The sequence below is a fragment of the Pollachius pollachius genome, assembly GCF_949987615.1.
Source record: "Pollachius pollachius genome assembly, chromosome: 4".
NCBI lineage: Eukaryota > Metazoa > Chordata > Actinopteri > Gadiformes > Gadidae > Pollachius > Pollachius pollachius.
This window is the reverse complement of record NC_136937.1, coordinates 15,141,365-15,167,620: the sequence shown is the minus strand read 5'-3', so window position 1 is coordinate 15,167,620 and position 26,256 is coordinate 15,141,365. Positions and strand designations below refer to the sequence as shown.

At 44.1% G+C, this 26,256-nt stretch overlaps 1 protein-coding gene across 2 annotated transcripts; it reads right to left on the bottom strand.

The window, feature by feature from the left end:
• Positions 1-269: 269 nt before the first annotated feature.
• Positions 270-25,677, bottom strand: ulk1b (unc-51 like autophagy activating kinase 1). 2 transcript variants are annotated; one of them, XM_079734527.1, is made up of 27 exons: positions 25,093-25,677; positions 24,500-24,592; positions 23,813-23,854; positions 19,980-20,012; positions 19,110-19,146; positions 17,927-18,100; positions 17,119-17,192; positions 16,709-16,810; positions 15,640-15,698; positions 15,225-15,307; positions 14,790-14,840; positions 13,998-14,089; positions 13,311-13,473; positions 12,654-12,693; positions 12,212-12,298; positions 11,213-11,359; positions 9,430-9,590; positions 8,283-8,500; positions 7,931-8,097; positions 7,562-7,803; positions 7,058-7,171; positions 6,527-6,711; positions 6,176-6,375; positions 5,579-5,697; positions 5,003-5,160; positions 3,606-3,741; positions 270-3,057 (listed from the first exon to the last, which is right to left on the bottom strand). In XM_079734527.1, the coding sequence occupies exons 1-27, from the start codon at positions 25,180-25,182 to the stop codon at positions 3,002-3,004; spliced, it is 3,123 nt and encodes a 1,040-aa protein (XP_079590653.1). In that variant the 5' UTR covers positions 25,183-25,677; the 3' UTR covers positions 270-3,001. The 2 variants fall into 2 exon arrangements, with proteins under 2 accessions (XP_079590653.1, XP_079590654.1); XM_079734528.1 differs by lacking the exons at positions 23,813-23,854; positions 24,500-24,592; positions 25,093-25,677 and adding an exon at positions 21,288-21,384.
• Positions 25,678-26,256: the final 579 nt, after the last annotated feature.

The window sequence follows — 26,256 nt, the reverse complement described above, 5'->3', positions numbered from 1 at the left end:
TACACAACTCATTATTATAGTAACATTCGTCGGGATGTCGGTGAGGTCTCTCACCGTTACTATTTTTGCGCAATTAAAAGCAAAGTAAACCAGAGGTTTGTCACAATTTAAACCTGTTAGCTTCAGAAGCTGGAGCGTTTAACCTTCAACAGACATGCGCGTTGATCACTGACAACGTTGCCCATGGCAACGGATTTTAAAGGCGATTAGACCAAATGTCAAAATTCATCTAAATTGTTTGAAGGAAAACAAATAAAATCATCAAGAAGTCCAGTTGCTTAACAATTTATTAATGTTGGACATTTCAAACAGTAATGGTACATCAGAGCCATTAAGATAGTGTCTTCATTTAAATGCCCTGCAGGCGTGGACCGTATGGGGTATTTGCTCAAGGCCAATGCTTCTTTGGAAGTTTTATGGTAATATTAACTCCATGCTTCCCGTGTCATATTTACAATAAGAACAATAACTTAATATACAATATTTACACATGGTACCGAAAAAGTAAGATGTGTTATGATCTTGACCAAAGAAACACAAAATAATCGAAATTAAAGGAGATAGATATATATATATATATATATATATCCAGAGTATAAGCCTCTTCCTATCACTATTAAATGAGAGTATGACTTCACAGAGACAGTAGGAACATAAGACCGTAGAAATAAGACATAGTCACGAGTCGGGGACATTATAACATCTTAACCTCTGGTCCCAAAAAGTATAATCTCCAACTTCTGCCTATCCTGTCAATCTGTGTTAATAGGATTGATGAACATTGAATTCCTACACAATATAAGAACGACCACAACAATATGATAACTATCATGATTGAGACATGACAGTGGTGATTGTAAGTAATCCTGGAAACAAAGTGTCACATGCTTCAGCTTAAAAAGGTCGGAGGTCATTTACAACCTGCTACGTACCCACAATGCACTTCAACGAGATGTGGGTCAATTCAGAAGGAATGTTTGTATTTTAAAAAAAGAAAACGTAATATATAAACACACTACAACTTGAATAAATTGTATACGCAGGCGAAATTTGCGTTTAGTCTTAATAAAAGAAAAAGCAAGTACACATGCATAAATAACACACCAACCGACACATTCTCTTTACATCCACATTGCTGGCCTTATCTCACACACACACACACACACACACACACACACACACACACACACACACACACACACACACACACACGAGTACAAACTGGTTTAATGTTTTATGTTGGTTATACTTGGAGAAAAATAGACTATGTGAGGCTATGACACTGGGATAGGGTTAGTCCTATCCCCCCCCCCGATGTATAAAATAAAAGTGCCCCTTACGCAAACAGAAGCATCAAAATTGGACTAATGTGTATATAGCACTTCTTTAGTAGTGTACACCACACTATCCATCAACACCTCCCACAACAATGGCATCATGCATACCGCTCATGTCAAGTCTCTCTGAAAGAAACCAGGAATTGACCCATACCGCTGGTCCCACATTCATAACAACACTTGGGATGTTGGAGAACATCGTTGGTCAAATTCTACATAAAACACACAAGGTGTTTTCACACGTTTCACACTTAAAATCCAATGCAGACCGTCTTTGGGCTACCCAATAAAAAACACCTTTTTCAAAATCTTTCAGTGTTCAACCTGTTTGCTTTTCAAATTGTATTCATCATCTTCTAAAACCACTTTCAAAAGGTTGAAAAGCTTAACACAAACACACACACACACCACCCTTAACCAGGGGCTCTACCTACAAACGCTATTATTGTGAAGCAACAAATGAAAGTCCACAAAATGCAGCCCATACAGATAGCGATCTACAAAACAAGCTAAAACTGTTCAGCAAATACCACCAAACCTCTGTCCACACACTGCTTCAGTACAGTTCAACACTGCAGCTCACTCAGGCCCTCAGGCCTTTACCATAAACTCCTTTTGGTTGTAGTCTTTGAACAAACCTTGACATTCAATAACTGATTATACTCGCTAACCCCCCCCCCCCCAATAAAAAACAGATCACAACAGGCAAGAGAAATGCAATTCAACTCAACTCATCCAAAATCAACCCAAGGTACCAGAGACGTTGCACATGCTGCAACACGTCCAAAGTCACGGTGACTGCCTACATGACCAACACAGTTCAGTGTGTTCCTGCACAGTGATCCATTCCTTGAACCAGGTTCTGTCAGTTGCAGGCAGCGTATCCAGCCTTCAGCTATAGAGAGAGCCTGTACAACGGCTTTTCAATGATATACTATTGAGTCCAATCCTCGGAAGAAAGTTTAACGTAGTCTTTGATATGGCAAACATAGCGAGCCATAAATACAGTGATCGATAATTACAGCGATCCATAAAGTGACAAAAGGACAGGAATAGTTCCTGGAATGTGAAAACTCACAAAACTCCTGGTACATAACTTAAATCTTAAATAAAACACACACTAAAGCTCAGAGTTACATTGCCACTATTCTCGACAAGGGACTTTTAAATACAGCATTTTCTGCATGTAGTGAAAGTGAGTCCTTAGTACATCTATTTTTGCCGGATAAGCATATGGCCCTACTTGGCTAGGTGTGATTAGCTGTGGCTATATGAACCCACGTGGTCGTTAGGCCGGCTCTATAAGGAATAACTGAGCTCGGGGCGAGATAAGGCTAAACTCCTCCACACCGGGGTCTGCTCCGTCCTCCATCCAGACATCGGACGCTCCTCCTTCACAACAACACCGACACTTAATAAGTCCAAGCGCTGTGTAGTGATGTCCGGGGATGAGACCCATCAGCATCTTGACACATGTGGGGGCGTTGCGAAGCCTCAGCGGGTGGACGAGCTCCAAACAGCATGTCACTTGGTGGGAGCTATTTGTGGACCGGGATGTCAATCAGCAGGGTTGAAAGGGCGTGGGGGGCGGGGCTAAGGGCAAGGTGATTGACATCCTAACGATGCAGTATATCCAGGCTCTCGCGGGGGTGTCCCGCTCTATTTCAAGCACAGACCCCCGACTGCAGAGCTGTGAGGCGCCTCTCGATGCACTCTTTACCTGTTGGGGGGGACATAGGGATAGAGATAGAGATAGATAGAGTTAGTGGGATAATTAAATGAATACAAATATTAAATATCTCTTTCAATATCAGAAGAATCAGAAGCAGAAAAATCCATTTTATTCAAGTTATGCAGATGCTGCAGATTTGATTATGTACCGAAGCAAGAGATGTGCACTTTAGTCCGTTGAGGTTTATATATGTTTAGATCTAACATAAAAGTCTTGTGGGTCCAAAAGTGCATTTAACTGCACCGCTGTACATCTATTAAAAAGGTCCCATATTATTCCACCAGGCGTGGGTGTGATTCCCGAACATGATCTGGATTATTTTCTGTGTGTGCATGTTTTTCTGGGTTGGTGTAAAGTAAACATCTGACGTTTGGTGCAGACATCTGCTGCTTGCCCATGCATAGAAATGGTCAAAAACCCGGGATACCGTATTGGCCTGTAAACAGGATCTAACACTCTAATGCACGTCGCAGGTGTGAACGAGCATCCTCAGGCTTCCCTATGCATGTAAACCACAGATTGCTTGAGCAGCCTACATTTGCTAACACTGAGGATGTCGTCCTGTTCAGTGAGCAGCAGCGTCAGGCCCTCCATCAGCAGCAGGGCCTTGTGGTAGCGCATGGCCGAAGACGCCCCCTGCTGGAACATCTCGTCGAGTGCAGCCGCCTTCACCTACGGAAGGGAAGGACAGGATATTATCAGGGGGTTTCACACCGCATTCAAAGCATGGACCTATTAAAGAAAGGTAAAAAAAAAATGGCGCCCATTCATTCCTATGAAAACTGCTCAATGGCACAGGGCAACATCAAGGAGAGATTTGCTTCCGCATCAAGGGAGCCAGCCACGCCCTAGTGCATGACGTGCCAGATGCAGAAATATTCTCGTTGTCTCGCATTGTTAGCATTGTAGCATCATAAGCGAGAGGTCTGTCTGCACATCCCTCAGCGACTTTAAGTGATAAAAAGTCAACACAGTGCCTAAAAACCATCAACGTCCTTCATGTTAAGTAGAAGGAAAAACCTCGGACACGAGAAGTTAACTGAGCTCTCTCGGATGCCGGGCTGAAACAACATTTGTTTCACTTTGACTCCTTTCAGCTGCCCACCTCTCCTTCTCCTTCAAAAAATAAATAAATAAAACGGCTAATAAAACGCTTGAGGTGGCGCTTTAAAAAGAGAAAACTTACATCTTGATAATACATGGTATAAAGATAATTATGAGCCTTTGATTGATATCCAGACATTTTTTGCGGAGACACATTCCTGTTCCCCACAAAGTATTGGAGTGAACGGAGATATCTACTTCTGGGCCCATTGAATCGAGGGACCCATCCACAGCCCGCTTAAACAGCCTCAATACCAGGCTTGGCCGCTGAGCACTGGTGGATTGCGGAAGTATGCACTGCTCCTGGGGGCCTGATTCAAAGTGATTCAAAGGTCAGGGTTGATCCAGTTGGTACTAAAGACACAGCTGTGATCGCTGCCAAGAAACATCTGAGACGCATGTCATCGTTTGGCGTCACTACATAAATAACACGTTGAGAGGTGGTCCGTGATGAATGAGAAGACATTGTAGGTGTGCTCTGAATGCATATCTGTCTCTGAGGACATTTCGAGTGGACGGAAAACTCGCACATGACAAACTACGTTCATTACGCAATTTATTTTAATACAGGCAAGCATGCTGCAAACTACAGATGTTCTGTATAAAAAAAAAATGCAAAAAACATGCACCTGCACAAACACACATGGTTATTCCAAAGGATGTGGTTATTCTACATCCTTCAACACTATAAGCCTACTAGCCACACCTACAGGCCAGAGCTGCATTTTTTAAAAAAAACAACTAATTTCCATCTGCTGCGTTTGACGGTGGCTGACTGTGCCTGGGGGTGGCTGACTGTGCCTGGGGGTGGCTTGCGGTGGGTACCCACCATGTGCACCGTGTGGCTGAACAGCAGCCTCTCGGCCCGGATGCAGGAGACGTGGTCCATGAGGAGGTGCTTCCTGGAGAAGAAGTGCTCCAGGCGGCCGCTCAGCCCGCGGCACGACCCCACGCTGCTCTTGTAGAGCTCGTTCAGATGCCGCACCACTTTACACACACACACACACACACACACACACACACAATATCATCAAATGACAATAAAACCACAATAATACTTTTTTTCGTTTCAATCAAGCCATAAGGTTCTGGGTTCGAACCCCAATGTGTGAACCTAACCCCTGGGTTCTTGGTTTAAACCCCTAACCAAATCAATAGTAGTAAATGGTAACATATGACGAACAACAGAACCATTACTCACACTAAGAACACAGCAATAACAAACATCACATATAAGAACTTCATTCCTCCATAAAGACAAACGCTGTATTGCAAGTGACCAAAGAGTGGAGTGGAGAGTAGTGACCCTGAAACAACTCAATGACTAGACCCCTCATAGCGGTGTCTTACAGGGACCATGAGGAGTCCCCGGTGAGGGACGGGGGGGCCAGCTGCAGGATCCTACCTTGCTTGACGGTGGTGGAGGGGTACAGCTTGCCCTGCTTCACCTGCTCCATGGCCATGTGCAGGGCGCTGGACAGGAGCTCTGCAGCCTTCAGGTACAGGACAAGCTGCTCTGCATAACTAGAGACAGACACACACACACAATAAAAAATGATAGAAAGACCAATATAAAAAAAAAATGTTGTTGTTGACATGGGGACCAGATTAGAGATTTTCCTACATCCTCCCTTGTCTGGGACTCCTGGCTGCCTGCCCACGCACTAGCCATCACCACATACAGCCCTTTGGAGGGCTTAGGGTTAGAGCAGTGTCTTGAAATGCAGGCCTGCGAAGGCTTTTGACACTGTAGCTGTAACCAATATATCAATATATTGCTACGTTTATTCCCTTCTTTCTCTGCAATAGTGACCCTAGTGTCTCTGTGGGTTGAACAATACTTTATTTATCAAAGAAAAATGTCTAAGTTCTGCTGAAGTTAATTAAACAAGACGGTACTTTTCTCTGTCCCAGACTGGCCGTTTGGGGCTTAACGTAGGGCCAGTCGGCTACAACTGGGAAGATCGTTACACGCGGCGCTGAACCACCACGGAGGACTTACCTCCACTCTCTGCTGAAGGAGCTGATCTGATCGGCCACCAGGCTCTGCTGTTGGAGGATGGAGTCGCCCCGGTCCAGGGCCCCTCCGGACCCCCGGTCCCCATCAGCCTCACTGGACCCCCGGGTCCCTGCCACCTCCATCAGACAGCGGCAGAAGTCCAGCGTGAAGCGCAGGCTCTGCAGGGTGTCAGTGTGCTCCTGCTGCACTCAGAGAGAGAGAGAGAGAGAGGGGGGGGGGGGGGGGAGGGGGGGGGAGCGAGAATATGTGTAAGTCTGTTCCAATGCTTAACAACCAGATTCCATAGAGTCCAAAGAGACTGGAATACTTCATAAAACACCTAGGACCCCTCACCTCCATCAGGGTCTCCTCCGGGAGCTCAGGGGCCTCGAAGGACACGGGTCCGCCCATATTGGCGGCGATGGGGTCGGCCGGGCCGTAGCGTGGGCAGGAGGACCCCTGGAGGCCGTCCACGCAGGTGCCGGCGTGGGCGTAGAGGCGAGAGAAGGAGCCAACCGGACTGACGGAGCTGGGGGAGCCTGCGGCACAATGAGACCCAGGAATGTTTATTAACTTTATACCTATTTATATTGAATATCTCTGAACATCTCATAACAATATCCCTTCTTTTCCCAGAGTGAAAAACTCTGGCTACCTGTGTTTACAGCAGCTCCTGTTCACTCTGTAATGTTCATTTATCTTCTCTTGTGTGTATTGATGTAGTTATTCAGTATTAAGTGAAGACAGAACAGGAACTACACACTCACCTGGACTCTGGCGTTTATTTGGCGAAAACCTTTCATGCTATTAGGATGAACCCTGGCTTCAGGGTATCACACTCATCTACACACAAGGAGACACACACACACAAGCACACACACACACCTGAGTACTTCCTGTGTCTGAGGGTCTGTGGTGGGGTGCTGCTGCTGGGCGGGGAGCCCACAGTGAAGACCACCTGAGCTGGGCCTCCGGGGGCCCCTGCACAACCAGGAGGTGCTGCAGGAAGATGAGGAGGAAAGAAAACCAGAAGATAAGATCAGATAAAGACATGTTTACAGCAACAAAAAGACTGGCGAAAATAGAGTAAAGTTGAAAAAACGCAATTCAATAAAACACAAAAATATAACACAATAGACATTAACTGGAATAAAACAATTATAATAATGAACTAACAAATGTGCATGAATAACGCACAGAATGTGCATTATTTCAAGTGTATGCGCCTTGGTATTTAAAGTGTCCATGGGATAAGTGATCTGTCTTTCTGATCAACCCTTTAGTTTATTGACTCAGTTACATCTGACTTTGGTGACCATCCCTGTCCATAATGATACCAACATGAATAATAGTCCATATGTCATGTCTTAGGGAGAATGATGAGCAGACCTTTTATGTCTATTGCTCTGGCCGAGGTCACGGGCTCTGAGTTTCCTGGTTCGCCAGTGGCCAAGCCTCCTCCTCCTCCTCCTCCTGCTCCTGCTCCTCCTGCTCCTCCTCCTCCTCCTGCTCCTGCTCCTGCTCCTCCTGCTCCTCCTCCTCCTGCTCCTCCTCCTCCTCCTCCTCCCCCACCTCCTCCTCCAAACGCAGCCATCAGCAGCATTTCAGTCAGACGGCTAGCACTGCTGGACCTGAGGACCAGAAGGAACACAGCCAGGAGTTCAGGTGCGAAGCGTCAACACACACACACACACACGCACGTAAGGCTACCCCGAGGACCCAGCTACCTCTCCTCCCCGGCTCCGCATGGCGCCTTACCGTCCGAAGCCTCGGGGGTCCTGGTCTGGGGGCCGGGGGGCCGTGCGGTGGGCCGTTGCCAGGGGCTCCGGCGGGGCGGGGCCCAGAACCAGGCCCTGCTGGGTGAGGAAGGCCACCAGGTTGGGGGAGCTGGAGGGGGAGTTCAGGAACTCAAAGGGGGGGATGGTCTGGGGAAGGAGAATTGAAAGATTAGATGGATACTTTAAGTACATTTAAGAGGTAGTTCTTCTTTACTTGCACTGAAGTACAAATGTCAATGAGGTACTGGCACGCAAACACAAAACACACACACGCACGCGCACACGCACACGCACACACACACAGACTCACACTCACACACAACCTGACTGACCCTGGAAGGGGAGCCGAGGATGGTGGGAAGGGGGCTGATCCTTGGGGAGGGGTGCAGGGGTCGGGGGGTCATCACGGGGTCAGAGTGCTGCTTCCTGACCTTCTGCCTAACGCCGCCACCGCCAGCACACTCCAGCAGACAGGGGGCGCTGTGGAGCCGCGTGCCCAGCCCAGACTCCTGCTGTTGGGGCGCTGGCTTTGGCTCAGTGGACTGGAAGGCTGAGGAGAGAGGAGATAGATGGCGAGAAGAATGAAGTGTGAATATCAAAGCTAACTTTAAAGTATATTCTTTAATGCTTTTATTTTGGAAAATGCACTTTTGGTTTGAAAAACCCAAAAGATTGAAATTAAAAAAAGAGTATATAGATTGACCACGCAGTCATACTCTATAACTACCAATGGAAATGTAAGTATTAAGTCAACAGATATGTCGAAAGTCCAACAAGCAATCAGAAACATCAGAGGCCGTAGAACACATGCATGCTATATTTTGGCATATCTTTAAAGCCGATACCAATCACGCAATCTAAGAATATATCCATCAATCACACAGTAAAAGCCAGCTCTTTCTGTCTCTCAACTGCCACATAAAAACACTGGTATCGTGAATGTTTTGCTCACAGCAGATGTTACCAGTTATCTGGTGGTTGAGAGCTTGGAGGAAGTGGGAACATCACTGCCTGTTGTTGTCGCTCGCACTGTGACTACAACACTTTCACATCAGCTCGTTGGTCGGCTGCACAAGAGGCACTGGGCCAGTCTTGAAGAGTGTTAGCAATATGCAAAACTACTGACATGCCTTCTGTCAATGGAGGCGTTGCATCAGTGGTGATGAATAGCCTGAAGCACTCTAGCAGGACTCTCCGCTCTCTTCTGAGTAAAATAAACGACCGCTTGCAATGCACGCGGACAGTTTTAAGCATACAGCTTAACTGACGCACTCCATTGACTCTTTCCCAAGTCGTAACACAACTAAGGCCTCAGCAATACAGGGAGGTTTATAAAAAGTGCTGACGAGACCAAATTTAAACACTGTGAATAACTGATATCGGGAAATTCCAAATACATTTTTACAATCAACACAGTAAGACTCGGGGGAGCCTATAGCTGCCAGAGCGTGTCTTTGCAAAGCGAACGCGTCTGTTTACCGTGAGGGACGAGCGGGAGAGTCTTGGCCCCGCCGACGGACTGCCTACGGGGCGTGCTGCTGTTGGGGGGATGGGGTCCATGGCTGGACGGAGACGGGGGTCCCATCCTGAAGAAGCCAAGCGACCCTCCACTGCTGCAGCGATGGACCGGGCTGGACAAGCTGGGGGGGGGGGGGGGGAATCATGGACACACATGAGCGCCCGCAGCACCCCTACTGCTCCCTGCACTCCTTTTCAAGGTTTCTGCCTTGATAATGAAGTGAGGTTCTCCACGCTCTTCTGAGGGCTATGGTTTGTGGGGGTGAGTGGGGGGGGGGGGCGACGATAAAATTGGAAGCAAATGAAATGCTAATTAATTGCTCTAAATCAGGGGTCGGCAAACTATGGCCCATGTGCCATAGGCATGCGAGGCCATTTACACTAGCACGCGGAGCAATTTCTAAACATCTAAATATTTTTGGAGTAATTGAGTAACAATAAACTGAAATAATGTCATTTAAATACTGAAAATTGAAGACTTTTGGAGATGAGGTGGATAGAACTGAATACTCAAGAAGGCAGTGGCCCAGTACGAGAAGCAAAGCAGTGGGTTTACAATCCTATGTACCGTCAAAAATCAAGCTACAGAAGGCAGCTATGAAGCCGTGCAGTGCATTGCTAAACACAGGAAGCAACTCTCGGATGGGGAATATATAAAGGGAGGCTCTGCTCAGCAGTTCAGAGGTTATATTTGATGGATCAAAGAGACGATCATCTCCAGGATTAAAGAAATGTACGCGAGAACTCTAGAAAGGGCGCATTACTGATATACCTGAAAAGCACCAGCAATCTCTTGCATTGAAAGGTGCTTCGGTGTTTAAATGACGGTCCACATCTAGTGGTGGTTGCCAGATACTGCGAGAATGCATCGATACGTGAGAAATGTTGTTGTTTAAAGCCAACCACTAAAGGGGAGGATGCGGCAAAAATGATTTACTGATAATTTTGAGATTAGAGGGTTTCAAATCAACAAGATATGTATACAACATATGTATCCTGTTACGACGGCCGGAGCCGATCAGAAGATATTTTGGCATTGGCCCTGCAGACGGGGGGACGGGCAGCAGCCTTTATGTAATAAATTAATAAATGCCTATTATCCAAATCATAACTTGCACAGGGTCTGTGTTAAGTGTCACGTGACATCCAGAAGGTGACCGACCCTGCTCTAAAGGGTTCACTCTCAACCTGCGTTATAGAACTCATACTGCCATCCATTTTCGTACGACAATATTTGAAATGATAAATAATAATATTCACCAAATAATATAAATAGCTCTCTTTAACCCCAACACGACCCCATGTTTCTTCACAGAGCTAATCGTCAAGAATAAACATCTCTGGGTCCCTTGGGTGGATGAGGTTTTATGCTTTAGGAAATAATTAATTTGAAAATAAAAAAAATGTCTGCAATTCATAAGTTATGCATTTTTCTTTGACAAAAGTGAAGGCTTCAAGCAAAGAGTTAAGAGTATGCGCCTGTTTGCGCGTGTGTGCGTGCACGTGTGGATGTGGGTGCATGTGTGTGGGTATGCATGCTTGGTGTGTGTGTGTGTGTGTGTGTGTGTGTGTGTGTGTGTGTGTGTGTGTGTGTGTGTGTGTGTGTGTGTGTGTGTGTGTGTGTGTGTGTGTGTGTGTGTGTGTGTGTGGGTGTGTGGGTGCGTGTGTGCGTGTGTGCGTGTGTGCGTGTGGGTGCGTGTGTGGGTGCGTGTGTGGGTGCGTGCGTGGGTGCGTGCGTACAGACCGTGGAGAGATGTCCGTCCTGGGTGAACTGAGGTTCTCCTCCATACGCTGGTAGTTGTGGACCTGAGTGGGAACGGGGATAGGCACTGACTGGCCGCGGTTTCCATGGTGACCAACGTAGTTACTCGGTGAGCACTCAATGGGCTTGCTAAAAAGAGGTAGATGAACAGAGAGGGTTTTTAGAAGAAAGAAAACAGTGTGTGTGTTTGTAGCATTTTGTCCGTGGTTTGGGGGAAAAACACATCTTGGTCAGGTTAAGATATGTTGCGTTGATTACATTAAGCCACTTTATGCGTAAAATACTAATGCATATAGTGCAAACGGCAGTTACAATCAAAAAAGGGCAATTATCAGGGGTGCACATAACTTTTCTATATATATTATATATTATTATATATATATATTTTATATATAACTAAGTTACTCAGGTGAGTACCAAGAGATGGTGGTTGGTACACACCCCACACATAGCCCCACACGTAACATCTGAACTTATGAAACATACCCAGTTTCACAAAGGAGATTGTTTTTTGCTCGACTTTACTTTTATGAAACTGCAGCAGCTTGACCACGGAGCGTTTCAATATCTCACTAAAGGAACGTTGCGATCAGCTGATTTTGGGCAGTTCTCCAGTGAGTGCGCAGTGCACGGCGCACACAGAGCACATAAGCGCACATTTCAGGGTGCGTATCATACGTTTCGAGCCACGACACATCTTGGCGCCACTTTTCGAAAACAATTTTCTTCTGCTCCGTCTCCGTTTGCCTTTTCTTTGCAGGTGGTGAACGCCAAAGTAGCTGCTCAATGTATTTTGTTTTGTATTTTGTTAGCTACGCAAAAGTGTTGTAGTGACACACACAAGTGACGTTACGCATCCGTGATTATCGGTGCGCATGCGTACCAGTTATGTGCACCCCTGGCAATGATACACATTTCCAACTTGTAATGGAGATTTGTGCGCGTGTGTGCGTGTGTGTGTGTGTGTGTGTTTATGCCTACCTGACTGGGTTGGGGGATGTGCTGTAGGAGGGAGAGTGGGGGGGGGTCCTGGCCTGGACACACAGTCCAGCAGAGGCCAGCATAGAGCTGACAGAGGGGAGAGGAGTAGAGTAAATAGATGAAGGCTTTACAAAATCCTTTAGTTTTTAAAAACTCAATCTTGACCTTTTTCTTTTTATCAGGATGTATATTAAGGAAGCGGGAGTGGGGATATCAAGTAAAGTAAGCAAGTGCCCCCTGACAAGCTCAACTGGCAGAGGAGCAGAACATTTACACTGCCAGGGTTTGGGGATTAATTCCCAGAGCACAAAGCATCCATACTAAGATGCATATGTAAGCAAGCAATTGACATCAACCATTAACGCAATGACATTTACTTTATGAACCCTTTGCGGCGGTAATAAAAGTGAAGAGAACCATCAGAATAACGGACGCTGCTTACCCACTGTTCATCAAGCTGTCCTGGAACGCTGCGGCTTCGCCTGGGGAGAAACAACGTCCGCAATAAACACAGTGGCCTGGAAGTATCTGGAGGTCATTATCGTCATTGACTCTGCAGATTCTATTACCCCCAGTATCTACCTCAGCAAAAGCCTCTCTCTGGGCATGCTCCTTTAAAGGAGAAACATTGAAAGAGGCCGGCTAGAGTTTGTTTTGCAGTTTAGAATAGAACTCATAAAAATAATAGAAAAGTGTTGGGCTCTATAAATAGCTCAGACACTCTGCTTCTTAAGTGTAGGAATGCCAGATAAGCACTGGTATTTATGGGATACAGAGGCACTTGTCAACAGGTTCACGTACACTTCTAACTATATTTCCCCAGATCCAGTCACAAAAACAGCGCTACCTTAAGAGATCTGCCTGATTCACCTGCATCAACTATTGGTCGACAATGTCACATGATAGACCAAAGCCTTACTGGTTCATCAGCTCCCCCAACTGCTGTGGATCACCCTTAACCAAAAGGTAAGGATCTACAATGTGCTCAGACCTCTTTTCAGCAAGCACAGACAGGTTGACTGTTAATGGGAGGGAGGTCCTGATGCCAATGTTCGCAGGTAACTGTTTATGGGACGGATGTTCCCAGTAAGGGTCTTACTGGGACACTGGGCCGGAACCATCACAAAGTCGTCCGTGTCGCACGAGGATGAGTTCTTGCTGCTGCCGGCGCCCCCGGAGGAGTCCTTGAGGAACCCTGCTGCATCCTGGGTAGGAGAGGCCAGAGTCTTGGGCCGCAGTTGCTGACCTTCAGCCAGTGACAGCTGAGGAGACGCCGTACAACACATCACGCAGATACCAGCACCGAATGGAAGAAAGACAATACGAGGCAAAGAAATCAATGGACTGGAACTATAGGGTTACAAAATAGAAGCCTGTAGAGTGGCTAAGGAATTATGGCCAACAGCTAGATTTCCCTTTAATGACTTTGCACAATAAACTGCGGTGTATGCGCCGAATCCTGCACTACGCGGGTTTCCCGATTAGCAGACGATAGTGGCTTGAGTAGTGGAGCTACAGCTATAGCTATGTTATTAAAAGACAGGCTACGGTCAGAATTGGATTAGATTACAACAATATACAGAGAAAGATTCCCAGCATGGATTGAGCTGTGTTGGGGAGTGTGTTCTTGAGGAACCTTCTAGTTCAGGAATGTTTTAATGGAGTAAACGGCTGCAGTGGTAAAGCGACATAGTTCAGGTTTAATGGCTGTCATGGCGGTGTAGTTCAGGCTCAATGGTTCTCCATCACAAACCAAAACACCACCCGAGCGAACACAGGACCCTACCGGGGGAGAGGCTAGGTGGGAGGTGGAGGAGCTGCTGCAGGAGCTGGCCGATGCAGAACTGGAAAAACACGTCATGGTGACGGCTGGAGTCGCTGCAATAAAGAACAGCCAGGACACGCTTAAACACGCACACACCGGTGCCTGCTGCCACCTCTCACAGACACAGTCTGTTCAACTACCTTCCCCTTTAAAGAGGAGATTGAGCTGACGAATCAAGGAGATCTTTTAGTATTGGAACACACTTCTACCTTCCCCTTTAATGAGGAGTGTGAGCTGACGAATCAAGGAGATCTTTCAGTATTGGAACACACTTCTACCTTCCCCTTTAATGAGGAGTGTGAGCTGACGAATCAAGAGGATCTTTCAGTATCAATGGAACATTTTTTTAGAGGAAATTCCTGGAACGTTTCCCGGTTAGCAACCTCTAGTAGATTTGTAGTTGGAGATACAGCTATTGCTATGTCATTGTCATATGACAATTACTGCTGTCAAAATAAAATGATTTGAAGTGAAAAATTCTCTGAATGGATAGCTGCAATAGAGAAATTACATAGTGCATGATTAAGTAGTGGGGCACAATTCTCATTTAGTCAGTGTGCAGTGCCTTCTGGCCTTCAGTGTGTATGTCTTTATGCTATCTATATACACCATCATGATGTTGTGAACTCTTGAAATAGAAAGTACTGTACAATAGTAAAATTAATGTGACACATTTATTCCAGGTTTACCGAAATACAGTGTGTTAATATGGAAAAGACCAGAGACAAAGGGTAAGAGTAAAGAAATACTCACTCTTTTTGGTAGAGGAGCTGCTCTCGAGGAACGGATGAGTAAAGAACTCATCTATATAGGGTTATGGGGACATAAGGAGAGGAATTCAAAGTCAACAGTGGTTCTGAGCCCAATCCTACACAGTCACACTTACAAAGCAGACATGGAATTTATAACAGAAATGCATCGTTACACAATGATTACAGTAGACCAATAATTAATTAAAAGGAGCCATCGTGAGAGATTTTTAGTGGGAGGTGAGACTCAGTTCACACACACACACACACACACACATACACACACACACACACACACACACACACACACACACGCACACACATCAAAAAAGATGCATTAGCCATGAGGGCCAGTTTGATCAAGAGTTAACCGGTGTTGAATGTCATGTTCCCTGCAGGTTGCTAAGCGATAGGCGTGTAGATGTAACTGTGAGCGTACCGAAGTCCAGGCGGTCCTTGTGGTTCCGCTGAAGCAGAGCCAGCAGCAAAACCCTCAGATGACTGGAGGTTTCTCTGGGGATGCTGGGAAAAACACACACAAAAAGAGACACAAATGTCTGTTAGCCTAGTCTGTGTTGGCAACCACACAAGACCCTTGATGTTTTTTTGCTTTGGCCATGACATTATACTACAAAATGAGGTTAATAATAATAATACAAAAATCTAACATTGTTGTTAACAAAAGCGATGGACGAAGTGAAAAAGTTAGATCGTACATTAATCTATCTCTCGGCCCCTTAACACAGGAGGTCATCGTCGATGAACGGGTAATCGTCAGAACAGCCAAATGCGATTGTTAACAATACAATACAAAGCATGGTATCTTATTTCATGTACGCAGTAAATGACCGTACCTTGGGCTGAGATTCTTATTCTTTTCATAGAAGAGGCGTAGGTCCTGAGGGCTGCTGGCCTGTTGAACAGACACAACGTGGAGAACTAAGTTCACGTATGTTCACCAGTGTACATGCTAAATAATAAAACAAAATCATAAAGCTGTGCTAAGAGCCACGTGGAGAGCAGTCCGCTGCACAAAGCTGAACATTTTAACCTGCAAATCAGACGCAGAGTTGAAAAAATTCCCCGCTCAAGAGAGGGAATACAGTCTGACCGGTTCAGATCAGACAATTCCTCGAGAGGTTTGATTAACATGCAGTAACACGACAGAAATCTGGCAGCACAATAGATAAACAGGCTTTGAAATTAAAATCAAACCCTTTGAAACCCAATCTCCAACATGAGCAGATACACTTCTGGTTAGATCCAACGTCATTGTGTTGCATTGCAGTAGCAAAGCACTTCATCCATCAATCATACGAACAGCAAAGGCTGCAATGTGAATAGACCTGGGTGGAAATCTGTCGTTTCTTCCTCCCTGCTAAGTGGAACATTGGTATTAAGAGTTCTTATCTCCATTTGATGCTATTACTGATTTAATACCACTGTGTAAGAGGATTTTCCAAGCCCTTTTAATTCTTGACAGGTTTGAGTCTGATTGGTCAATAACATTCAAAGGTTGTTTGGGACACCTCTGCAATTTAACAGTTTCCAGATCAATGTGCTACAAACCTAACATCAACGACAGTGAAATACAACTATCGACCAGATAATTCCTTGACTGTGCAAAGACTATAAGCTAAAAGCAGCTGATTAAGTTGTAAGAAGACGATTAACATTACAGATGAAAGTAACAATATAATAATAATAATAATAATAATAATAATAATAATAATAATAATAATAATATAATATATAATCACTGTTGGTAACTAGTACAAGCGAAATAAACCACATGGGGAAAACAGATTTCTTTGCGATGGTAGGCAACCTGGGATTACATGCCATACTGGGATTACATGCCATACTGGGATTACATGCCGTACAACAGACAGATTAGTGAGGTCTGATCCCCACAGTGCTTACCTGGAAGGGAGCCTTGCCAGTGAGGCACTGGAACACGATGGTGCCAATGCTCCAGAGGTCCGCTTTGGCATCGTAGTGCTGGGACATGATGACCTCAGGGGCCTGAGGTCAACACAACAGCAGGCCCAACCATTCAGTACGGCCCTCGTGTACCATGGGTTAGGTACAATGTGTGTTCAACCGACATTTGTGTTGTTGTGCAACCACCACTTTAACACATTCAACTGAAGCTCAATGTAACATTCTACCTCATGGAGTCTTGATGTTGTTTTTGTTTTAGTATTCTTGAAATAACGTTCATCATTGCGTTCTTAAGCACAGTAATTACTGGATGGTGTGTTGAGCGTGGCTGATGGTCACCCAGTTACTCGACGTAAATGCGGGCGCGGTTTGGCCAGAAGAAGGCTCACCATGTACATGGGAGATCCACAGAGGGTGGCAGCCATCATGTTGGTCTGGAGGTACCTGGCGAAGCCAAAGTCAGCTGGAACAAAACCAGGAGAGGATGGAAGGATGGAGGGGGGAAAGATGAATGCGAAAATGAAACAGCTTACCCTCACTATATTCTAAGGCCATTTGTGTTGCCTTCGCTGTTCCCATGCCAGCTGCTGGTAAGCTAGCCATACACTTTGGGTGTTTACGTTTGCATGCTAACGTTGTCTTTTGTAATTCTTCTTAAAATGAAAGACACATCCGTTCTGATTCAATTGGTCACATCGTAATGTTCAGTCTTCTGGCATTTCTTTGTATTCTTCTTTCATAACGTTTCATAAAGTAGTTTTGTAGCTCTGTACACCCGGAAACAGCCTACCAACTGGGTACTGTACGTACAGAGAAGGAAAACTGGAATATCCTTGAGAATCTTCCAGCATGAATCACAGGGTCGAATTCCATTTAAAGCGTTGTGAACACAGCCATGGAAAATAATTACAATACACAAGTATGATCCTGATCAGGTCTGTGTAAGAATGAGAGCCTCATTCTTACAACTATTATGATGGTGTACATTTGTTGGCATAGTGTGTGTGTGTGTGTGTGTGTGTGTGTGTGTGTGTGTGTGTGTGTGTGTGTGTGTGTGTGTGTGTGTGTGTGTGTGTGTCAGGCCTGTATCTGTGGATGGATATTTCAGTGTATTAACTTAAAGGTAAAAAGGTATGAAAAGAACAGTGATGATTATGAGGCTTTGCCCCTGCTCAATTGTGTCACTCCCCCCCGTACCGATCTTGATGCAGGTGTTGTTGGAGTGGGATTTGCGCCCCGGCGGGTAGGAAAGCAGGATGTTCTGGGGCTTCAGGTCCCGGTGGATGATGCCCTTGCCGTGCAGGACCTGCATGGCACCTGCGATCTGCTGCAGGAACACGCGGATGGTGTCCTCACTAAGGGTGCCTTTGGCTGCAACACCGGGAAACGTACAGGCGAGTATGTTATAGGTGCCAGAAAAAAGAGTAACATTCAGCACCACATTTTGTCTGCACTTCTCATGTATGTTTTGAATACGTAGGCAGGTAAAACAGGTGCATTTAGAAGTGTATCATTTTACAATCTAGATCTGTTTTTTTTTGTAAACGATAAAGGGATAATAGAGATATTTCCAGTCAAGTCTTGCCCTGACTAATGCCCTGCCCTTGAGAGCAAAATTCATTGTGAAAATATATCAAACGGTGTAGGCATGTGTTAGGAAAAATGGTTTGATTGAGGCCGAAACTGATTCTTGGCTCAGGGGAAACCCACTTAATCATTTTGTTGTTTCTCTCACTCCTACTAGCGCTTACAATCTAAGTCTTAGTCAAAGAGAGAATGTCGTATTGGACCCACTGTGCTCTCCATTCTAACACCAAAATAACCCACACATCTCCTTGCCTTAAGATAAGAAGCTCACTTCCTGCCGTCACAGAGTAAGTGTAAGAGTAAGTCAAAGTAAGTGACTCACATTTACGTTTTCATCTCTGATCATCATCTTTTGTTTCATTTATAAAATGTATGAATATTCACTTTCATTTTGGTGTGTGTTTCTTTATTTCTTATTCCCCCTTGGCGATGTTTGATCATTGTTTATGTGTTGAATAAGTCTCTCATAAGCCCATTGGGACGGAGCATAATTAAGGATGTAAGACACTATAATAAACGTAGGATCAAATCATGAACAAAAACACGCCACTAAACAACAACAAAATGAAAACAGTGAATGTGCAAACAACAACCTCCGGCGTTCTATCTCAAAAATATGATTTACACACAATTTAATACAAAAATTATAATGTGAGGTATATATATATATACATATATACACACACACACCTCACATTATCATTTTTGTCAAGGAAGACATGACTCATTTCATTATATTTTCCAACATGGATAGGTCTAAGTCCCTTGTCCCACAGTAAATGTTTCCACTCACAGTGTAAATAGTCTGCCAGGTCCCCGCCGTTGCAGTACTAGAAGTAGAGAGAAAGAAATAGTGAAAATACACAAACTTCACAGGAAATGAGTGATACTCAATAAATTGGTTGGGTCAGAAGAGAGAAAAACGTAACTAAAAAGTTATACTTGTGACTATGGTCAATGTTGCCCTGAAAGGTTCTGTTCACAGAGGCGTCATCCTAGGACAATCAAAGCTCTCGCTCATAACACTAATTAAGGGTCTGCTCCTTTGATGTACCAGGGCACCAGGCTAGTAGACTTATCTTCACTAGTTTAGTATACTAGCCGTGCCCTGGTACATCAAAGGAGCAGACCCATAATAAGTGTTATGTGTTTGTCCTACGACATCTGTGTTTGTCCTACGATGACCCCTCTGAGAGGGTCTATTCCCAGCCTGAATGTGTATGTGATCTAGTGAAAGGACAAAGGTGTTTTCTGACATCACAGGCTGAGGTCACACCTCTTAGTATGAAAGGGCTCTTCTTAGGGATACTAAGCCATTAGCGAAGTCCATATGTATGTATGTACTACCAGGACAGACCCTTACATGTGATTGTTTGATCATTTATCCAAATAATTGATTAATCATGAATATATGTATGAGATAGTTTGGCTTTTTATAATATATTGATTTAAAAGTTGAAGTGGAAATCGCAAAGATTTGTTTTGTTCTCTTTTGCGACACCTTTGGCGATAAGTGGTAAGTGGGCCAATAGATCGTCACCATAACCCAGTAAGCAACAACCATAATGTTGCGAGGTCTTTCATCAGTTTGTTACCATTGTGTTGCCTCATTAGGCAGTGGATAGTGACTTAACCGTGCTCAAAAAGCAATACACAAACGTACCTCCATCACCAGGTACACTGAGCTGGCCGTTTCCTGCATGGAAGGTAAGAGAGAGCAGAAGAATACGTTACTTTGTGATCTTGTTCATGTGTGCAACGTGTACGTGTGTGTCAGCTCGTTATCCTTGTGCAAAGGTTCAACTCTCACGATAGGGGAGCCAGGCTTGGCAGGATGTAAGCAGTGTTTGTTTCGAGGTTTGCCTGAGTCAACACAGGACCATTATGTATAAGCTCCACCAATCCAGATGTCATGTCAGCTGAAGGAAAGCCACCGTGAAAGGGGATTATAAGAATAGTGGCACTACTTTAGCTGACACTCTAAGGGCATTCAGGTTACACTGTGTAAACCAAACCTGTCTACTTATTCAGGACGTCAGCAACGCTGACACAAACCAAGTCATTCAGAAAATCAAATCAATGATATGACAAAAGATGACTGGAAACACATTAAGAAAAATAGACCAACGTCGCATTTTCTACTCATTCTCACTATGATCGATCTCGTCCAGTGACCATGAGACAGAGTTTGCACACATTATCAACAGCTCTCTCTCATTGCGGTCATCTTCAAACAAATTCAATTTAACCTTGGCATTCTAAACTTTTCAAAAGAATGATGTTGGTTTTAATGGAAGATGATGGAAACATAGCTTCTCCAACTAAAGCCAAAAGAGGGAACATGGATGGAATAAAAGATTGAGCATGTAGAGCTAGCTAGCAAGGCTTCCAGTCGCCCTCCATGCTGTAGTAGCATGAACAACTGACACCCTGTTCTCCTGTTTGGAGACGTCTTTCCTCTCCTCACGTTAACCCTTCAGCGTTAGTCAACACGGCGTACGCCACCCCAGAATCCCCTCTTATCACCCAGCAACAGGCCACGCTCGACTGCCCCCGTCTCCTCAGTCGGCCAATGACAGAGCTGGATTCTGTGGACATAATCCGGCTGACTCAGCACTTTCAGACTTTTTTTCAGCTTTTTTTTTTGTGGATGGGTAAAGCAAACCAACAACAAGCCAAGTTCTATCTCTGGGGAGAGTCATTAGCTTTGGATTGGCTGTGGTTTTCCGTCTGACATTAATGCAGCACCTCAGTGGGAAAAAAACAGAAGGGAGCAGAACGTTGTGAAACGGTTTCAGCTTCCTTAGGTGACCGTGGGGATGAATAAAATATCTTGGGTGAACCGTTAACCCTTTGACACTGTATTTATTAAATCCTTCCTTTAATTAAATGATGCCTGCGAGTCTTGAAGTCCTTGCTATCGACTGCCTTCAGTTCTCCTGCTACAATCTGATAAAAGTTTTCTACTCACATATTCTCGACCAGAGTGGGAACTTAACAGGAAATAGGTTCCTCTGTAGTCATCACAGCAATGCATTTTCCCTGTGTCTGATTGACGTTTGCCCCGAGTTCAAGTCATGAAGCCGTCGCTGGCTAACCGACAAACTGTCCACACAGCCGCTGTGCGATACCGTGCCTGTAATCTTAGAGCCCAGAGAGAAATTGTTTGGATGCTGAGAGAGTCTCTCCCCTACCACCGGATCCAGAAGACGAGGCTGAGAACATACAGCCAACCCTGGTTCTGCAAGGGCCAACATATCTAAGGTTCACATATACTGTAATGACAAGCAGTCTCCAGGCATGGATGGGACCGCTCCTACACTGGGGTTATACCCTACACAACCCAGTGGTTGATCTGCACTCATTTTAATTTGATGTTATAATATACTTTAATACTATCTTGGATAGACAGGTCAGTAGGTTCTACGATGCATGCTATTGAATGACATTATTAACCAGCATGCTAACAGTCAGACAGTGCAACATTGATGCCACAATCAACTACATTGTATCTGAAATGCTCAAGACTCTTGATTAGATCAGAGAGGAGGGTGCAACTTCTTTGAGGTCAACATGTTTTATGCATTTAATGGGTGTGCAAAACCGAAAGCCAGGTCAGTGCAAGCGAGAAAGTTACGTTGTGCAGCTGAAATGTAACCACCAGTAACAGCAACCAACCAGGTGGCCTCTCCAATTTCCTGAGGTGTCACGGCCCCCACCCTCCTCTCTATAGGTCACAGGCAAACAAACTACATCCTAGCAAGATATATTCAATACATACAATTAAAAAATAAATTTGGTTTTGTCAGCAGAACATATGCCACATTGTGTAGGTTCAAATGATGACCAGAGAAAAACAAAGGACAGCGGAGAGTGTATTCTTTAATGGGAATCGTTCCTATTTTAAATAGATTAGTACATAGGAACTCACTGCCTGGTATACATCTAAATACCCCCAACTCATATTAAGCAAGGAAGATAATTTATTCCCATTATGGCAATAGTTCAAAAGGAAAAGTATGTCATTTAAAGGACTCTCTCTCTCTCTCTGAAACAAGTTATTTAACTTTTATGAGCCGTTGTGAGTCATATATCCTTGTCGCTAATTTGTGCATATTCTGGCAGACTCCTATAAGTTTCCCTTCAGAGTGACTCCTTCACTTGCATTTTTTTTACTTTCATGTTCAGACGTATGTTCTGCTTTTTGGAATATTTTAAATGGCCAGACTTGCTTATAGCAGACCACATAATGCTTAACCAGGTGCTGAAATATCCGGAAGCTGGTTTATTAGTGTGACAAAGACAAAATAAACAGCCAAGTGTGTGTTTGGAGTCTGGCTTGCCTTCTGCCGCTGAAACTCTCAGGCAGGTGTGTTCACATGAACCACCTGAGGTTGCTTGGCAACGATCAGGAATATCAACTTGGACGATGCAAATTCCACTCCAACCCAATACAGCACGAGGCAGTGGGTCAGTGAGAGGTCGAGCTGGCCAGCAGCACAGTTGGTGTTAGCGAGGTGTTTTAATCCACACCCAATGCAGGCTCACACCTCTTGTGAGTTGGCCACAACAGGGCAGCAGGTAAAGAACTTCCTTATGACACAAAGCCGCTTTCTAGGGCCCTAAAACAGGAACAGAGCTTAACAGGAACCTTTCCTCCTAATAGGGAACCAATGGTGGCACAGAGTCACATCTGAATACACTTACCTAGAGAAATATACAGCAAAATCTACCAATTATAGTGAGTGTATCAGGTCCAACTAAGGTTAGGTTAGAACTTCTGGATGTGTAACATTAACAACAAATTAGCCACACACGTAAATGAAATACATTCTGAGGAACAGGCATAAATATTAAATGCTGACTACACATATGATTTACATTGCATGTGTCAAATTAAAAACACTGAATACTACAGGTTCCAATCCAATATCTAGAACACTGTTCTAGATATGTACTATTAACTATCTGTGGATGTAATAACTATTACAGCTGGAGATCAGACTGAATGTAATTAAATCAGCTGTAAATCAAAGGCCTAATTGTAGTTGTTTAAATCTAAACAATGTCCCTTTCTCTGCGAGTTCGTACTTGCAGGTGTATAATTTCAACCATTTGCATATTCTCCAGCAGTTATTTAGTTTTAATTCAGTAGTTACATACCTCCTACCTACCTAACTAGTTTACTTTGTCTGCAGGGCATGAGATATCAGATACATCCTCATAACAAGCAGACATGTGACTGGACATGAATTGTCAACAGAGGGCCATGAAGTATCCCAGCTTATTAATACACGATGCAAATGGTAGGTTTGCAGTGTGTATCAAGTGTTATTTGGATTTCCCAAAACTTGTTGAAGCAAGGATTTAATGGGTCATCTTCCATGTTATATTTTAAAGCAGTAGATATATGGTTTAAGCAGCACAACCCTTTTTAAACCATCTAATTTCCTGCTGTCTACCGTTTCCTAAAAAGATGATCATAATGTAACTTACCTGAAAGTCCAGCAAAGCAACAATGTTCTCATGTTTCAGTTCCTGTTTGGAAAAAAAAACCTAAATCATTGTTGATCCAGCACACATGCATCCAGTATCTTATATTGTAAGTGTACCAAATTAGTCTGCACAATAAACTGCTGAAAGCTCTGAGGAATATTAGAACAGAATAATATACCAATAACATAAAATACTTTGTAAGTCAACAAGTAAAACTTTCTAAACAAAGTTATTTCGATACAGGTTAACATAGCACTATTTTTGGAGGCAATGATATACAACACGTCTGGATATTTAGCTTTGCAGCTCTCTGCATTCATGAAGAGATTTTATTTCCCATTCAGACTATCCAACCTGTCTTTTGGCACAAAGAAGGCTACATCGTGTTTCCAGTCGGCATGCCTAATGCTCAAACAAGACTAGTCTGTCACTGACTGTCGCTGTTTTCATTCAAAAGCAAACATTTTTCAAGTGGTTGTAAATACCGGCATCACACAGATGTATCATTTCTATGCATAGCATTTTTCTGGACGCCCATTGAACACAGGCAAGCACACACGGACAACCTTGCACATTGTGTTACTAAATGTGTTAGGCATTTAAAATAACAGTATTATTGTTCGCTGGACAAGTTAACAATCACAACACTGTCATTGTACAGTCAGCACGAACAGGAGTTAGACTTACCTTGAGTATTTTGATCTCTTTCCCCAATAGTGTTTGTGATTTGGAGAGATTCTTCTTGTTTATGCATTTGACTGCCACCTCCCAGTCATGTTTCTATGGAAATACATTTGCCAAAATACGAATTCACGAATGCAGTGCGCATAAATGACAGATACATGAGCTGTAAGATACATTAACACGTATGTGATTGCATGTCGGCCTAAATAATGCAACATGGTACATTTAACCTTTAACAAGAGCTATGAACAAACCTACACAAGTACATATTATTAACCAACTTTGAAGGAGTAACATGCTTAACGTTATTTTATATACCTATTATAAACGACAGTGCTGTCTAGAGTCAATATTGTTGATGGGAGAAGCGTGTGGCTGTTCACGTCGGCCCCTTAAGGTCGTACCACTAAAGTACACATTTACTGGGTCTCATTACAGGATACAAATACAGAGGGAGCTCCGCACTCTCCTGTTAGATGTACCCTGATGGTTGACATGATATGTCTCCTAGTTTGGCCCCTGGGGGCTGACATGGTTATTGAGCCTTGTCCACTGTAATTAATTAACAAATCAATAACAACAAAGTAGCGACTCACCTCTCGGTGCCTGCCTTTGAACACGACTGCGAATGCGCCATGTCCGATTAGGTCCTTACGGCTGAACTCGAACTTCCCCACGGTCTCCATGACGGACACCCTGGAGGTCTACTCGGGACGGGCAGATGGCAGCGGGCCTGGTGCTCCCGTCTCCTCCTTCAAGCTGGACCAGCAGGAAAGTGGCACCCTTCCTCCGCTTGCCATGGGCAGCCGTCCAGACAACAAACCACGGTCTTCTCTCATGTTCGTGTGCAATGATACGGGCGTGACCCCACTTAACACAGTGCTACAGTGATCCCCATCGTCGATCCAATAAAACAACACGGAGCGAAAGATGGAGAGATGAAGGAAAATAATAATACGCTAGGTGGTTGGAGAGTTCAGCTGGCGTTGACGCGCCACCTTAAAACCAGCTCGTCGTTTGTTTGTATACACGGGAGTCGCTCTTCTGTCGCGATAGGCACTCGATTCTGCTGTTACATTCAGAGTTGTGCTATAGAAGCAGCAATAAATTATATTAAAAGACGCTCTGATGATAGAAATAAAACATCAGCTTGGAGGGAAGTAGGCGCACGGAGAGGTTCAACAAAGACCCTACATCAGCGCGCATGCGCAAAGCTCAGTGTATTCTGACGTAGAAAGAAAAATGCTACGCCGACACTAAACAAAACAAGGTTATTTATGCACTGTTATATTATAACATACACAGATACACCAGTAAAATGATACGGAACAGCCAGGCCCTTATCCTTCTTATTGCTAAAAATTGAATAGAATCAATGAATATTCATTGAAGAATAGTCAATTAAGAATAGTCAGAGACCAATGTGCAGTACAGCATGAAAAACATCTGCTCTTTACAGCCTAGGTTCTGAATGGAAGCTAGAGAATTACCCTGTATGATAACAAATACTTTGAGCGATCCTGACATAGTTACAATAATTCAAAATAAAATAATGCCTCTAAGAGAAACAAACGCAGGGCAATAAAAGAGAGGAATATTCTCTAATAAAATATTGATATCGTTTTTTATTGGACATGTCACGACAATAAAATAAAATATGCGGACAAACTAACTTATAAAACAAATCAAGGAAATATAATTCCCCCAAATTAGAACATGATATCAAGTTGAAAGCAGCCAGACGGAAGCAGATGATTGTA

Excerpts from the sequence above, each read along its gene's own strand:
- ulk1b (XM_079734527.1), bottom strand. The coding sequence starts at position 25,182 with ATGGAGACCGTGGGGAAGTTCGAGTTCAGCCGTAAGGACCTAATCGGA. Across the intron at positions 16,811-17,118 it reads GTGGATCTCCCATGTACATG|GCCCCTGAGGTCATCATGTC; the intron begins GTGAGCCTTCTT and ends TGTTGACCTCAG. Across the intron at positions 8,501-9,429 it reads TCTCCCGCTCGTCCCTCACG|CCTTCCAGTCCACTGAGCCA; the intron begins GTAAACAGACGC and ends CTCTCTCCTCAG.